At 38.5% G+C, this 16,445-nt stretch overlaps 1 protein-coding gene across 2 annotated transcripts; it reads right to left on the bottom strand.

Moving 5' to 3' along the window:
* Positions 1–2,409: 2,409 nt before the first annotated feature.
* Positions 2,410–15,482, bottom strand: LOC111266133 (transmembrane protein 135). Of its 2 annotated transcripts, XM_022843325.2 has the most exons (10): positions 14,684–15,482; positions 12,930–13,053; positions 9,708–9,770; positions 9,015–9,103; positions 8,278–8,443; positions 7,881–8,078; positions 7,545–7,688; positions 7,018–7,116; positions 5,169–5,236; positions 2,410–4,498 (listed from the first exon to the last, which is right to left on the bottom strand). In XM_022843325.2, the coding sequence occupies exons 1-10, from the start codon at positions 14,977–14,979 to the stop codon at positions 4,312–4,314; spliced, it is 1,434 nt and encodes a 477-aa protein (XP_022699060.1). In that variant the 5' UTR covers positions 14,980–15,482; the 3' UTR covers positions 2,410–4,311. The 2 variants fall into 2 exon arrangements, with proteins under 2 accessions (XP_022699060.1, XP_086826919.1); XM_086970793.1 differs by lacking the exon at positions 9,708–9,770.
* Positions 15,483–16,445: the final 963 nt, after the last annotated feature.

Below are 16,445 nucleotides of genomic sequence, written 5' to 3'. Positions count from 1 at the left end.
TTGTTATAGAACGGAATAGGAAGTCTTGTCAGATCTGTACCGTGAGCGAAACAAAAAATATATATCTACTCAGTTATACTTATCCAAATTTACAGCAGCCTATCTTGATCAAAAACAGAATAAAGCAAATGATAAATCTAATATAAGTACTATTCTACGACAAATTTCATGATTCTAACAATTAAGCTGTTCAGTGAATGCAGGATACAACTCATGTAGAAAAAACATGTTATATCTTCGCTCTTTACGCAACAAATTCGTTTTATCGTCTCAGGACTTGTTAAAAAGTGCAGTCGCTGATCTTGTTTATTTCTTTTTCCCTAAGATTTTAGCTACTAATGGCTAAGTGTTGTACACTATGGATGATATACGAACGAGTTATTTACGGACTCTTTATTTGATAATCAACGTCTTTGCTATGCTTTTATTCAGGTCGCAACATATTACCTAAAATTGCGACTCCAAAGATGGCTACGTACGGTAATCTGTACATTTTGTAATGCTAAAAAACTGTGGTGATGAATGAGCCTGACAAGTCAGCTATAAGTAGTACTTTCACCTATAGAACATGGCACACCTGTCATCGGACGTGCATATTTTAGGTGCATTCTGTCTGGCCCATGTGAGAGACAAACGTGAAGTATGGAAATGGGTTGTACGAAAAAATGACGACAGCCACCTTGAAGAAAGAAACAGCGTTTTTAAGGTGTATAACATGATGCTATCAACGAGTAATGAATATTGAACAAGAACAAAACGGAACGCGATAACTACTACGTTATAGTCGAAACAAGCTAGAACTCAAACTCTCATCTGGGTCACGAAACCTATTCGTGACGAGATTTTTTCGTAACTTATATTACATTTATTCGTATATTTTTATACTAAAGATCCCATTAGGTCAGAAAAAAACTAAAAATCAGATTTCTACAATGGCTCGAACAGCTTTTAAAAGTACTTTCTGAAAATCATTAAAAATAAGAGAGTCTTATTTGTCGAAAATGCAAACTAAGTGGAATTTTTCTTTGGTTGACTCGACCCGTTGCAGATATTCACTATTTATACGCTAATTGAATGAACGAATTATTTCGTAGACTGGGAGACATTGCATCCGACAGGTCTGAGTGTATTCATGCAACTAACATTTTATTTAGTAGCGCCAGTAGGTACATTTTTGGCGCCTAGACTAGCCCTTTAGGGAAAACGTTTTAACGCGCTAAGTAGAGAACCATTTTTCACTAGGTTTGGTTGAATTAATATTCATAAGTTTTGCGATCCTGAAAACTTCTACGTTAACCTTCAGTAAAACTACTAAGCTCCACATGCAAACACATTATTATTTTTCACTGTAGGATCTTGGCTAGAAAGATGCTGAACGGCAAGAATGTCCGGTTTCGTGATGGATACACCGAAGGCATGCAGGATACATTGTTATACATTGGACGTACACCCACTCATCAATTTGTAGCCGGCTTATGGTCCACAAAGATAAGGAAGAGCAGTCATTTGCACAAACAATGGCTCTGGCTTTTCTAAAATTGAATGAGCGCGGTAAATTTTCGGTAAACTTTTTCGGTGAATTGAAAGAGCCTTCTCTTTCTATGAGACAAAGTGGGTGACTTCTCTGGCACGTCGGCTCACAGGCATTCAAAAGCAAAGGTTCCTCTTCTAATCAGATTTCCTATGGAGTGACGCTGAAATACGACATGTGTCTCTTAAACGTTGCTACAAATGGCTGCGTTATCGAGGCTTGACAGCAATTGGATCCGCCGATAGACAAGAAGGCGTAATTTTCTATTATACTTCTGAGTCGATATGTGAAATCTGACAATATCTAGTGACCAACAAAAAAATAATATCTATATATACTATTTTGAATTGTCTTACCTTACTAGACGCGAGAGATCTTAAGAAATGCGCAGAAGATATTTCCTTCTTGAAGGCTAAACCCCATACGGAGACATTAAGCGTACAGTGTGTCTAGGAGCGTGACCAGTCTTAGCTATGAAAATAATAAAGTGAACGAAGTTTGTGTATATTTATTAGATCTAAGTTCATGTTGTTTGTGTATATTGATTCTCTTTCCTGTTTCGTCATTCTCTAAAGACTAGGTGGTACGAACTGTCTGAAACTCCTCTTTTGCCCTACAAATTTATGGCATTTTGTTTGGCCCCTAGGATGGGCTCAGGTTTTGTCATGGACATTCGATCTACTAAAAGGCGGCAATTTAAAAAGCGATAAAAGCTTTTATGAGAAAACGCAAACCGTATTTACGTTCAACGTGAATAATTAATTGATAGTGACTAAAATAGAAAAAACTGAATCAAATATTTACGCTGGGACGCATGTGTCGAAGCTATAACCAGTAACCAATTACCAGAAACCAACGAAGAAGCACTTCGAAAGTAATAATACAGTTTAGATTTTGTACCTTTATTATTGATTTAAAATGTTTCTGTGATTCTATTTTCTGTTTTTTAGTTTAGAAAGGTCGAATTACTTGAGCATAAACATAAAGGCAATTGAAAAAAATAGGTAGTAGTAGTGCCCCTAAAGAACAAATCAGGCCAAAATTCAGTTGCGTACCAAGTTTACATATCTGACGTGTATCGTTATCATAGAGTCCGAATTCGTTCTGATAATATTATACATAATAATTCTTTTATGTATATGAAACGAGCAGCAATTTTGTTTTTGTTATTCTCAGCAACACTGAATTTTATAACAGGCTTATACGATTTCTCATACATCTATTCTCTAGAGCCGTTGCTGTTATAGCATTTATCCTTTATGCAAAAAGACTTAGGTGCCTACTTTGTAGGCCGCAGTATTTCACAGCTATATATGCACTACTGTTCTATAAATTCTTAACATAATGAGTATGTTAAGCTGAAATCTGTAGCTTTATTTTTATTCGTTTTCTGACGTAGGTTCTGGGCCTCTGAGAGCCAATACACGCTCTAAAGGCCCATCACCGGTGGTCCTGACAGGGCCACTCGGAACGCATTATAGTGAGTATTCATCTATTAACATTCGACGGTTAAACGCATTTTTCAATAGTAAAACCTCTAGCAACAGTTGGTCTACTGTACCTTGCTTCTACAACGTTGTTATATGCTATTGTAGTGTACGACCGCTAAATGACAGTTGAGCGAGTTAATCGAATGAAGATAAGGCTTTATTATTCAGTGGATAGCATAAGTAACTGAGCCCAATTGAACCGCGCATTTTAAATTCGTTGCCTTTACCATAGGTATCTTAGCTAGTAGATAATGCATTTAAGTATATACATATCTTCCGCACAGAAGTTAATATGTGAGTTCTAAGTAGGTCTCCTCCTAGCGTTCAGTCAGCTTAAACAGCTGTTCAACATTCTTGCACCGATAAGCTCTTCAATTCATTCTCTTCCCATCTTCGGTGGGTAATAATTTATAGAAGGTCCGGAGAAACTCTAACTGGTCTTTGAGCTTGAGCCCTTTTCCAGCTGCTTGTTTTTATCGCGTCTTTGCAATTTGTAAGGTATTCCAATTGAGAATTAGTTTTCGAAGTTCAACCTAACTCGAATTTATTGGCATATCGCTTCTAGTACACGCGGATCAGGACGAGCCTGCGGTAGAGATTTTTCGACCTTTCATTCTGGCCTTTTGGCTTATCGAAATAATACGTGCAGTAGGCAGTATGCCGCATGCTTAAAAGAATAAAGCAACCGGACAATGTCCGTGAAAAGCCACTCTATGATTACATAGCAGTAGATCAGTCTTATGGCGAACGCCTAACGGTTTGCATTAGAACGATTTAGAGGCAGCTCTAATAATTTAGCTTCGATAGAAGGTTTAGGATAACTGATAAACATTTCAGATAAACGATTTAATAACACAACCTCACGTCTCAGTAAATTAGGCTTTGTTCTTTAAGACCACCCACGAATCCGCCTCGGCGCCTCCCGAATGACGAAGGTACAATGATTGAACTTTATTAGATCTACGACGAAGTTTCTATTTGGCTATTTGCTTCACGTTGATTTCCGCTAATGTTGTTCATTACTGATTTGGGATGTTTTTCGGTCAGGGATCTTTGATCGCATGCTGTAAGGACGGAGTCGAAGGGAGGCGTATAACAGCAGTCAAACGAGATAAACTCTAAGACATTCTTCGATATCCTCTCAGTATTCCTCTTCAACCATATCTACGTCAGAGTAGCGCGTCTACGGCTTCTTTCTAGTCCACTTTCGGTGTATTCGGAGCTGGGATGTAGCGCTTATGTCATCGACACTCGAGATGATTCGACGGAGACACATCGGTATCCGCACAACTAAGAAGGTACTGGTTGTCTGCTATATGTCTTGTTTACATGATCGGCCAGAGACCAAACCCACATCGTTTGCATGTAAAACCTGCTCACATACTCGGGGTTGAGAAGAAATGGTAGATTTTCTTTGTACACTTTGGAACTGTCGAAGCCCATGTACGATATCGCACTCCAGTTAATGAGGGAGATCCTATGGAAGGAAAATTCTGTGTTTAATAACGTCAACGAGGACGCAGGACGCTCACATCAATCTAATCGCTGATTGTTCAAGACTACTATCACGTTGGCCTGATAAAATACAATCGTTTCGATATATGATGAAATGTGTTCAAACAGCATAACATTTTCCACGAACATACGAATTTAATCCTCTCATCTTTCTTATCGAGAGACAGCGCAGCCTACCGAATGACGCATCTGTGTGCGAACAAAGGCTAAAATGCTTTCGCATGAATTACAATGGCAACAAATACAACAAGCATAATGTAACTTTTTTTTTTTTTTTTTTTTTTGTAAAATATATTAGACGTTTATATTGAGCGTCTACTAAACATGATGGAGCAAAGATAGATAATCTATAACGCGGACGTCGACAGCCACGGTAAAAGATGTTCAAAGTTAGAACATAGCTCAAATCAGATCGAAAATCTATTGTTTTTAGTCTTTAAATTGACGTTTTTATCTCAAGCCCACGTTTTCAGCCTCACTCTAGCTCACATTTTCGCCCCATCCTAGAATGCCGTTCCAATGAAATAAACTAGTGAGGGCACTGTTATTTGTATATAATTTTTATGTTTGTATGAACTAATAGATCTAGATTCATTATTATAATTCATATGTGCAGACACTAATAGGTATACCTGCGTCCAAGAATTCGATTTAGGAAGTTTACGTAGGATTTTCGGACGTAGTGAGGTTTAAGCGAACCCTGAAATAACAAGACACATTAATATCAAATGCCAGTATAGTAAACGAGATTACTAGGCTGCGAAACAAGGAAGAGTTGTTGGATGTACAATGAGTCGATTGTACACATCTTACTGTGCATCCTGGTTATGTGGCGTATGAGGGAGTCACTTGGTTCGTAGCGGCTATTTTAGCTTGTATGAAATTGGTAACTCGCTCGATTGGTTCTTGCCAACAGCGTATGGAAAATCTTTACCGCTCGTAAATATTTAGCAAAGAGTTTAGTCTATATTTAGGATACGCTGTTTACCTTTCGCCCGGCAACTCGAAGCACGTTTCTAGTTCGAACTAACTTTACCAGAATAATAGTAAACTAGATACATGGCTCGTTCCGATTTGACATTTTACAAGTATAAAACCCCTATTAGCGCTTGTAGCATTATGAAGTTATTACTTGTTAGTGGTTTTGCCGCAGTGTCCATGAAAGGATTAGTTACTTAATAAGTCTACTCTACTCGGACTCTTTCGGAGGAGAACTGCTTTCACCGAACAAAGTCGCGGTGTTTTCAAAATAATATAAATGGATAAATACTGAGACTACAAATGCGGATAGTTCCTAAGAGCAATAAGCCATATAAACTCGCCGACGTTATCATTATGCCGAATCTCGTAGAGTTTTTACGTTTGGATAAATCAGATCGAAGTTGAAATCGTACCGTGACGAAGCGTGGCTTCTTGAAAAACTTAATGCTAATTGAAGAGTATAGTTTGGCTCGTTTTATACGGAAGCTCTTTACTCGATTTCGATCCGTGTTGAAGCGCAAACACGTTCAAGTTTAAGGTGGTGCTTACTAAACGCATGAACTATTAGAGCATAACATACGATACCGGGAGGCGCAACGGACAAATGTAACATTTTCTAACAATGGACAAATACAAACACGGTCTTATTCAATCAAAGCTTATGAGGTGTAACATCAAATCTTGACCCAAGACGATCTCTTGCAAAGGGCGTTATTGTGCACTGGAAATACAGCACAACTTTCCAACAGGATTCAATAAGCTTTTCTTTTTTGATACGACATCCTTATTTATAGGTTTTACTGCATAGTTGTTGAACCAAACTTGATTTACGTGACGCTAATATGAAATGAAAAATAGGTCATTTGTAACAAAAAATCTTTCTTCAATGTTTGCAATATAGTCGAAATTACATATTTTATCATCATCGTTGGTAAAATGAAGAAACAGAGCTAAAGGAAACGATCCGGAGAAATTCATAACAACAAAGAGGTGGTTAACTTGGTACTGAATGTTATATATATATATATATATATATACATATATAATATTCAGAAAAAGAGTGCTACGCACAAGTCTCATTTTATGAAATTGCGTCAATTTTTTCAACGCAGTCCAAACCTATTGTTGAATATACCTATTCTGAATTGTAACATTGAAATTTGGAACTTCATTTAATTGAGCCCTGACAAACAATATTTAACAACGTATATGCACTGCTCAAATAGGTACGGGGGATTATCCGGACTATTTGATCTGAAATTCAGTGCCAGGGAGAGAGAGAGAGAGAGAGAGATGATATGGAGAGAACGTCAAATATAGACAAAGTGTGAGATGCTTATTCAAGGTTTAGAGGAATCGCTCGGTCTGAAACTCGTCGTATATTTCGAAAGTTAAGTGTGTAGGTCAAAAAAAATGCATATTACTTTCGAAAAACCTCCAGATCCCTAAAAAAAAAAGGTAATTACGAAATGAAAACAAAACATTCCTAATGGCACTCACCATAGCAAACATAATCCCAGAAATAAGAGCAAAAGTCAGCTGGGGCCCATATGGCGGAATAGGGATTGTTTGTTTTTTTACACCAGCCATGTACAAATCCTGCAAAGGATGCTGTGCCATGTTATTTATTTTATAGTATAAACAGCGCTTTGTGAAGAGCTTTTTAATTTTTGTTTTGAATATAATTTTTCTATTGGCAGAATTGGCTCTCTCAGGGAAACAATTTTACCTTATTACGCACTGTTTAATATGGAAGTATAGAACAATGCTTTACTTGGGCTTCTAGGTATTAATTCGTTGGTGATATTGCTTAACTGAAGAACATTTTTGTTGTATATTGTGGTAACTTTACCCCATTGGCTGTTGGCATTGCTCAGTGTGAGCAGGTCCCGTCATTCTCGTGGATAAATTATTAATTTGAAAAAATCATCCTTATTTTAATACGTTTTTGCAATATTTTGAAAATAAAAGACGACATTTTACATGGCAACTACACATGTACGTCATATCAGGAAACGTGTTCATACGTATAGGGTGTTGCATAACGCGTATATGGCTAATCTCTCCGAAGGCCAAAACAGGTAAGAGGCAAATGTCGCTAGCACAGACGAAGGTATGGTATGCCATAGCTCTTCTTTTCCGTTTCTCTGGCGAAGGTAGCAGGCCATTCTCTGAAGGAAATAGGTGAGTCATTATATATATATATATATATATATATATGAATTTTAATAGAAATAACATTTTAGTAATCGAGCTTTGTGTACGATATAAGGAAAAAAAAGGATAATCGTCTCACTTCCGCAGAACAAGAAGAATTTTGCATTCAAATATGGTCATTCAATGGCTAATTATGAAACACTCACGTTGTAAACACCGCAGAAGCTTGCGAGGCCGGCTCCAAGATCAACGGCCATTGTCATATTCTTCTTAGATAATATCCTTCGCAGGGCAGCGGAGACCGCTAGGCCGCTTCGGACCTGCATTATCGCCTGGGGAATGGACGATACTAGCCGAAACCCAAGCGATGCTCCTGCGCCGCACGCAAATACGATCGCCGACCTCTATGAGAATTATAGAATGTCAACGCTTTGACCCGTTATTGCAATGTTTCAGATATTAAATTTAATTCATATGTTACTTACATAGAAGTAATTTCTGTTCGTTGATCTAGGCAATATAATTCGCAAAATTCATTGTAAGCATATTTACTACTATATACATAGCCTTTTTACTCGTATCGAAGCAATTCACTTCAAGTACCTTGAGCGCGAATGAAGCGCAGGTATCGATGTGTCTGCATAAATTTTGACCTTGTGTTTCGCAAATCGAGGTGCCTGTTTTGCTTGTCGTGCCGCCGCCGCCGCCAGCAGTGTTCGTACTGTCACTACTATTAACACAGCTCAAGTTTTGCTTACCAACAATAAGCCTGCGGCGCAATAAAAACTTCATATTATTAATTAACCGAGTAGGGCCTAGTGTCAAAACTGTACATTTATAGGCCCTTCATCCCAGTATTATCTGCCTATAATTATACGTATGGCGCCTCCCAGTGGCGTCGCGTCGAAGGACAAAAGTGAAAACGTCTCGGGCAGTGTATTGTAGTGGGTAAGGGTAAGCTTTCTTGTCAATACGCGCGATAGACGATACGGCCTGTTCGAAACAGGCCGAATTTCGAGTGTACGTTAAAATCATTTATCTCTACGTTTGCCTAACTCGCTATATGCATAACTATAAGAGCTGCAGATAAATGCAGAGCTCTTTGAAACGGTCAAAAATAGAAAGAAAAGTAGAAAAATAATATTTTTGTCGGAGAGTCTATCAAGGTTCGCCTGATCTCAATAATGTGGTAGCGGTAAATGTTAGTTCGCTGTGTTTCCAATAGAACTGCGTAACTCGAAGACGGATGCGCGACGAAAACCTTTTCAAAGTCGAATTTGCTTGATTCCAATGTAACTAGTCTTCTGTAATAGGTAAATATTGCCCCCGGTGTTGCTTACAGTAAAAAATTGCTGAAGTTCGTTTGGGACAGGCCATTCGTCCTTGAGTAATACGTGTGGGTGGCAATGCTGGCGGCAAGCACCAACGGCTGAAATCAGTCGAGAGATTTGGCAGTAATCGTAGTAACAAGAAACATAGGTTGAATGATACTTACCTCGAAACTTCGATATAGTAGGGGCGATGTTACAAAAAAGGTAACTTTTCTGTGAAGATAGGTAGTTATTAATAGCTAATAATAAATAGCTTGATATGAATGCCCATAAATATTGCCGTATGATACCTAAAAGCGTTTATAAACGACCAGTATCCATTTCAACTCTTTGGCCACGTAGGATCATCTAGCTGCTAAGCTGCGCCGTGTAGATAGCCTTCGTTTTACATACAAGAGAGGTTTTCAAAGCGAATCGTTTTGCAACACCGTACCAGCACCTTTTTGCCAACAACAATAGTTGTTTCGGTAGCAGCTGAACAACCTAGGATACTCAGCATGTCAACACCTGACAGGTTGTGAACATAATATTTTGATGGAAACAATGCGCAAGGTGATGCGCAGTCAATTATCTATATTAGGTAGATTTGTTTAACAAAAACTACTCAGAAGAAACGTTATTGTCACAGCGTAGCTAAGAAGGCAGAGATGCTTTATAAAGTGAATTGCTCACAAAGCCAAGTTGTCAATGCACAACACTCACTGTAATGATAGGATGGCCCTTGATCTGGTAGTCTCTTGCCAGAGCTACAAACATCTCGAACGTCTGAAATGTTCAACAACGCCAAATTACAATTGAATAAAGGGAACAATGGTACGTGCCTTTGCGGTGGTCCGTTGTCGCTTGGACGAAACCCAAAAACAGGATACAAGGGGTGGTCCCGTGTTAACTGTGCACTTTCGAAATTATCTTGGCATTGTCTTAACCGCCAACTGCATAGTGCGCCGTTAGTTTATGTGCGGAAAAACAAGATCACACTACGGTGTTTGCAAGGCATATCATTTTTTATCATCGGCAAGAGACTTTAGATGTCGACTGTTGCTGTCAACTGCGACATTGAACTTTCACAAACGAAATCCTTATGACAAGTTACCTATATACATAGAAGCTCGTAAGTATACGAAGCGCATAGATCCCGATTATTACAAAAACATGGTCTTTCTACGTTAAGTAGACACTATAGTTACATGTGCCAAACGCATCGTGTCATTTTCTGTTCTCCTTGATACTGTACGTAAACGTTTAATAGTTAGTTAGGAAGGTTGTATTGTGTTTAAGGTGTCCTTTAGTTTTGTTAAAAATCTCCAATACTTTTCATCATGCATACAACCTGATTAATTAGTCCACATGTGTAAAATGAAAGGTCTGGTTTTCTATTCTACTCAACTTTTCGTGATCGGCAAAAGAATATTCGAAAATTTTGATTTGCCCCTATCACGGAATGAAAAATGACCAAACATTCATAAGACATGCGATAATTGAATGAAGCTCGTGTTGAAGCATAATTATTGCAATTAGAATAAAATTTCGAGCAGAATAATAATAATAATAAAAAGATCGTTTAAATAAAAAGACCGAGAAAATCAAAGTTAGGGATACTAGATTTTTTTTGTTTGTGTTTGTTTAGGTATTTGTTATGTTTCTGTATATGTGTTCCAATGGACATGGTTAAATGACGAAACGGACAATCAAGTGTTCGTTATAGCAGTCTGGCCTGGCCCCCAAAGATCTTTTTTATCATAAGCTTGAGAAGAAATTCTATTCCACGTCTATGCCAGGAAGGTTGGGCATGAAAATACAACTGAAACTGGCTTAATCTTTTTACCCTTTGCTTTTTTTCAAATGAGAACTAATTTGACGTACGCCGTGCAACACCTTATACGCCTAGTGGACGCCTATACGTCTACTTGGTGATGCACGCAGGAACACGCACGTAACTTTAGCTGTTTCTTCATCATCTTCTTTTTCATAGGTACAGCCACGCTCTTTTCGTGATGCGCATGCAAAATCACGGCCTTTTTCCCGACCCTCTTACGCAGCTGCTAGGCTAAAATAAAGATGTTCACATATAATGATTTGAGCTCGTGCATGGAACCGTTCCGCCCAAGAGCAAGTTTTCTGTACGCTTGTAACGTTTCACCGAGTGGCAAGCGTGCGCCGGTCTTTGCTCCGAGATACCTCTTCCTAATGTCAGTGCTGTGGGACGGCCAACTACGATAAGCTGCCTCAAGTCTAAGTCCAACTTTCGACAAACTTGTTTTCTGCTGCTTGCTATTTAGTGGTTCTATTTGTTTGTGTTGATTTGTACTCTCTTTCCTTTACCACGTATCTACTGTGCTCTCCAGTGTTCAAGTATTTACCAAAATCGAGGAATAGACGCCCTATTTGGCCAAAAGTATATAATGATGCTTCAGCCAGCCGGTCAATTAGAAGGTTACTTGGCCAGCCGTTCAGTATAAGTTAAATTAGATATTCACTATGTCATAATGAACTTGGAAACGAACAACGTGCAACCTGCTCGTGGGCAAGCAGAGCCAGCCTTGGCAGAAATAGTGGAAGTAGTATATGCGAATGTTTCAACACACGGCATAGGCCAGACTCCCTATATGGTGACGGCTAATTACTCATAGTTAGGCAACTGATCAGGTTGAACCCTACAGTTAACTTGTTGATGATCAACATTTGAATATAAAAACATGGATGACACAGAAATAGAACATATTACCGCTTAAATTGCAAACGCATCGTGTAGCACCTATTTCAATCTGTATAGGCTTCCGGCTTCTGGGCCATATCCTTTCATCACTGTAGAAGATAGTACAGTAAAATGCAGAAGTCAGAAAATGTTCTGGCGTATAGAGTAATGGCAGTTTCGGTTGAGATATGCATAAACGATGGTCGTAAGTGACAATACCTTTCGCGCTTTAAAGTAAGATTAATTCCTTAGCATTCGTCTTTGCATACTGGCCGCCAGAATCACATTTTGTTGTCTTAAATTCTCAATTAAGACTGTAAAATCCGAAGGCCGAGTTTATAGGCCCTTGTTCGTTTGTGCCTGCCACGTCTCTGTGTTTCGAGTTTCACGTCCGGTATTTGTGTGAAGCATTCCGTCAGACGGCTGGCTTCTAGCACGAAACGAAGCATGTCTATGCCCGGGTTTGAACTCGCGTCATTGTTATATCCGCCTGTTCCTTCTTTATGCGGACCTTACCTAAATTCATATCTTACCGAGTAACTGTTAAAAGGAAGCTGGTTTCACCTAATAATAATAACAATCATAGTAGATAAAATATTTGCCTACTATCGAAAAATAGCATAGAATACCGAGCATTATTGGTTTTCCTCTCTTGCGTAGAACCTACGCACGGCTTAGGGGTGTTGCCTCGTTAACTAAATAATCATCGTCTTACAGTAGCATCCATCTACATAGGTGCTGCTTTCCATGTACATCGTAATGTGTGGACACGTCTTGGAAAAGCCCTCATTGCCGATGAACGAGCGTTGGATGTGGGAAACACGGTTCGAGTGAATCAGATCGATAATGAGTAAATACACAGCTGGACCCTTCATTTGGCTATGTGAGTTACTCCCGTTCCTTCGATTGTCACATTGGTTGTTCAGAAATAAGCTCGCTCTACCCGTGATATAATTCAGGCAGCATTAGTCCAAATGGCAATTAGAAATAAATGGCTGTTATATAATAAGATCCAAAAGCTTACAAATAATTTGGGCATGCATGTATCTTGCGGGGGAAGTGTTTATCGTTGTATTTCTGTCATGTTATTGCAGTACTTGCTGTCTTTACTGCCTCTGCAGTAAAAACAACAGAAGCATGAGTTTTTATAGAAACTTTTATATCTTGCTCAGTGTCCAAGTGCTTTAAACAAGTTATCGGATAGGTATAATTGGAGCCGTTGTACTTACTAGTTGTAGCATGTAGACTATATAGAGATGCAGGCGACGATCCGTCTCAACGATACCTGCTAAAAACGCCGAGACGAAGCTTGCCATGTACAGGATCAACGGATTGTAGAATCCAAGGTAATGTCTAAATTGTCAATAACCAAGCAAAGTAATTATGAATGTGTCATAATCTGTTACACAATTGTTATGAGAAAAATGTTGTTATGCAATGCATTTCTGCAAAAACGAATAAATCTTACGAAACTTACCGAATAATCCTAGAATTTCCAAAAACCAACATAATTTCTATAGCCTAACCTATATTGCAAAAGTCCATATGGAAGCTTATAGGACTAATGGGATGGATTACATTTTTCAATTCTAACACCAAACCCGTAAAAGTTCAGATTAGCTTCAGTCATTTCTTGTGAAATACAGAGGCGGCCTGTTGTATTTTTACCCTTGAAAAAGGATCAGTTAACAAATTAGGAGTAGGTGCATCTACAGCTGAATCTATCCAAGTGCCAATGCATATTTCTTTGACCGAACATCTATTTTTTTCTTAACCTTATGCTTGACCTCTCAACCTAGTTCTACCGGTTCTTCCACACTTTTTCTGCTTCTTATACCCTATAAAATGCATAATTGTTCCAGAATTCCGTTGGTATATTCTAGCGCACACACACGGTACTTTTACAGATTCTTGTTAATTTGCCATTTGTGAGACATGTGTTAATGAACCTCGGTTGTATTTTTCCGTGCAAAAACGCAGAACGCAGCTGGTTAGAACTGATAGAATGAACGATATCGTCAGATTTGCCACATTTTAGCAACTACCACATAACGTATACGTGCATCCGCTTATAGTGGATGGCCGTCACTGCTAAAATTCTCTACTGTATTGACTAAAGTGAGCGCGTGTGACTTTGGGGCAATAAGTTTGTTGGGCCTACGTACGTTGAGCTGGTCAGTTGTTGTTTAGAAATAATCGTCATGCAGGCTCACGCAATTCGAAGGGTCAAATGACCTTCAGCTACCTTTCTATTTGCTATTAGCTTTCTTTATACAATACATGTGTCGTATCAAGTATGAGTGTTTGAGTAGAGAAAGTTCAGTAAGTCCGTTAAACGAACGAAAATTACTTGCATAACTTTCAGGAGAAGCAGCAATAAACTCGGTTAATAGGTGTCAACTTGAGGTTCATTGAAAGTACTTGTAGTAATAGTAATAACTTTCTACTTAGACGGCTATACAAAATATCAAAAAGTTAAAATTTCCCATATGAGGATGGTGAGTTAATTCAATGAATTCGGATAGCCGGCCTTCAACAATGACGAGTTAAAAATTTGTCAGACAGATAACGTTCGATATAAAACTTATAGAAGTGTGTTTCTAGAGAAGTTGACTCAAGGAATAATTATAGTTCGTACGTTTTCATACCCAAGCAGATTAGTACACCCTTTACTACTTAACTAGAGTAAATATAGTTCAGTTTCCAGTCGAATAAAACACTTGTATGCTATACCCTGACACTTAATAAGGTGTAGTTAGTTACTTAGTACGCTGCAAAAGAAGAATCCCTTTTGTATCGGGTTCGAATTTAGAAAAAAAAAACCTACCTATGTACCAGGTCCGTATAGGATATTATCCATTATTCTAACCCTTGAAAAATTTTGGTCAGTTTATGCCGCTTCCTTATACGAAACAGCAATGAACAGACGCCTATAACTATCACTATTCTGTTTCCACATGCATATCCTATGGATCATACGTACCCTACGTTACAAAGGATTAATGATGTGACAAAGAAGAATATTCCAAGGGCTGTTGCTGAACGGTGAGATCTAACCAACACGGTGCGAACGATCGGCCATAAATTCTTATACGATACCGTTTTATACCGGTAAATATAAGACGATGAGTTCAAAAACAGATATAGTGGAAGCAGTGATTTGTAAGAATCGGTGAAGAGCTGAAGACGAACTTGACTACAGCTCGGGTTCCAGGTGTGGCCTAATTCGTAGCAATTGAATCGTAGTCGTGATAACAGAAGCTTTGATAAAATCGTCATTGTGACACTATCCCGAATAGTACGTTATTAGCTCTATTCCCAAAACTCCTATAGCGGATCACAAACAATAGTCAAGTTCATTTACACACAATGTTTATCGTTGTGCTTGTGTATCTTTCGTTATATCCACAATGTGAAAACACAAAAACTGTACTTTTAATAACGATTCTATTGGAGTCGAAAATGCTCGCTCGTGTATTTGACGACCCTCCTAATCGATGGCCACCGAATAGTCTATCCGACAAATCAGTACCGTTCACACGTCAATTTTCCTTCTGTGACGCTATGTTGGCAGGGCACTTTTTAATTTCCACGCATCGAAATTACATAAGCGTATGACGAAAACTTATCAGGCTGGTAAATAGTTATGTAGTTCGGCTCTTGGTTTAACGGATAACACATACAGAAGTTTTTCAGTTTGAACGTCAAATGAATTATTACTTGTCGCGGCTATGTGTCTTAGGCGGTCGACGAGATGATTGTGGTAAGGGAGCCTGTTTACCATTGTCATCTTTTTCCTCAACAAACAAATAGGCACAACCAGGCGCTTTATACAGGCGTAAAATAGGAGAGTGGAATAAAACATGACGAGTGTAACATAACAAAGCAGAAAAAAAATAAAAGAACAAAAGCTTTTGTTGGGTGTATACAAAGAAACTTGTACGCCATTTCAGCTTCCTGCTTTAAAGGAACCAGATAGCTGATTCTGTTGGAGTTATAGCCACAATTCATGAAGGATTAAATTGTACACATTTATCTATTCGTTGCTTAGTTTGTATTGTTTTTTTCTACTTCTGTCCCGTGCCTCCGTAGACGTCTACATGAGTTAACCGAAACAGAATGCAATCGGATTTGGAGGCCTATAATTAACAGGTAAAAATTTCGCTATATAACATATTTATCACCAAAATGAATGATGGGTTTAGTGAACTAACACTTCTTTGAGCCAGTGACTGGCAGGCATTTTTTTTTATTATAATTAGAAAAAAAGAACAAGTAAAAAATATGTTCAATGTAGCAAATATTTTAACAGTTTAGTCTGGTAGACATTGTAAGTTTGGTCAACGGGAGACGACCCATGTAATATAGGCAAACAATGTATCCAGTCGTCAGCTCAGCATGCAAGGCGGGATATGATCCCAATTCAGACTAGAAGACTGAACATGCCCTATGTTGGAGGGTGTCGAAACTATGCGCAAGGCCTACAGTTCATTGGGGACGTTGACAAGTCAAGCTTGACAATTTCTGCTGAAGTTATTATTGCGCGGTAGTAAATTCCATAGTAGTGGTTCTGATTCTACATATATATTCTACAACTAGGCGCGTAAAATTTGCCCTTTTGGGATCATATTTGCCTGAGTCCTTGCCACCATAAATTAGCCCTGTCTAGTACGTCCCATGACGGTATGCAGTCGCTATATGTGTCAGTTTGATAACATATACGAGAAGCCATATCAGGATGCGAA

Source organism: Varroa jacobsoni, unplaced genomic scaffold (assembly GCF_002532875.2).
Source record: "Varroa jacobsoni isolate VJ856 unplaced genomic scaffold, vjacob_1.0 scaffold_1057, whole genome shotgun sequence".
Lineage (NCBI taxonomy): Eukaryota > Metazoa > Arthropoda > Arachnida > Mesostigmata > Varroidae > Varroa > Varroa jacobsoni.
This window is presented reverse-complemented; position numbering and strand designations above follow the sequence as displayed.

Coding starts and splice junctions, on each gene's coding strand:
- LOC111266133 (XM_022843325.2), bottom strand. CDS start 14,979: ATGACGATTTTATCAAAGCTTCTGTTATCACGACTACGATTCAATTGC. Junction 9,104..9,707: donor AGGGCCATCCTATCATTACA/GTGAGTGTTGTG, acceptor GACTGATTTCAG/CCGTTGGTGCTTGCCGCCAG. Junction 8,444..9,014: donor AACTTCAGCAATTTTTTACT/GTAAGCAACACC, acceptor ATTGCGCCGCAG/GCTTATTGTTGGTAAGCAAA.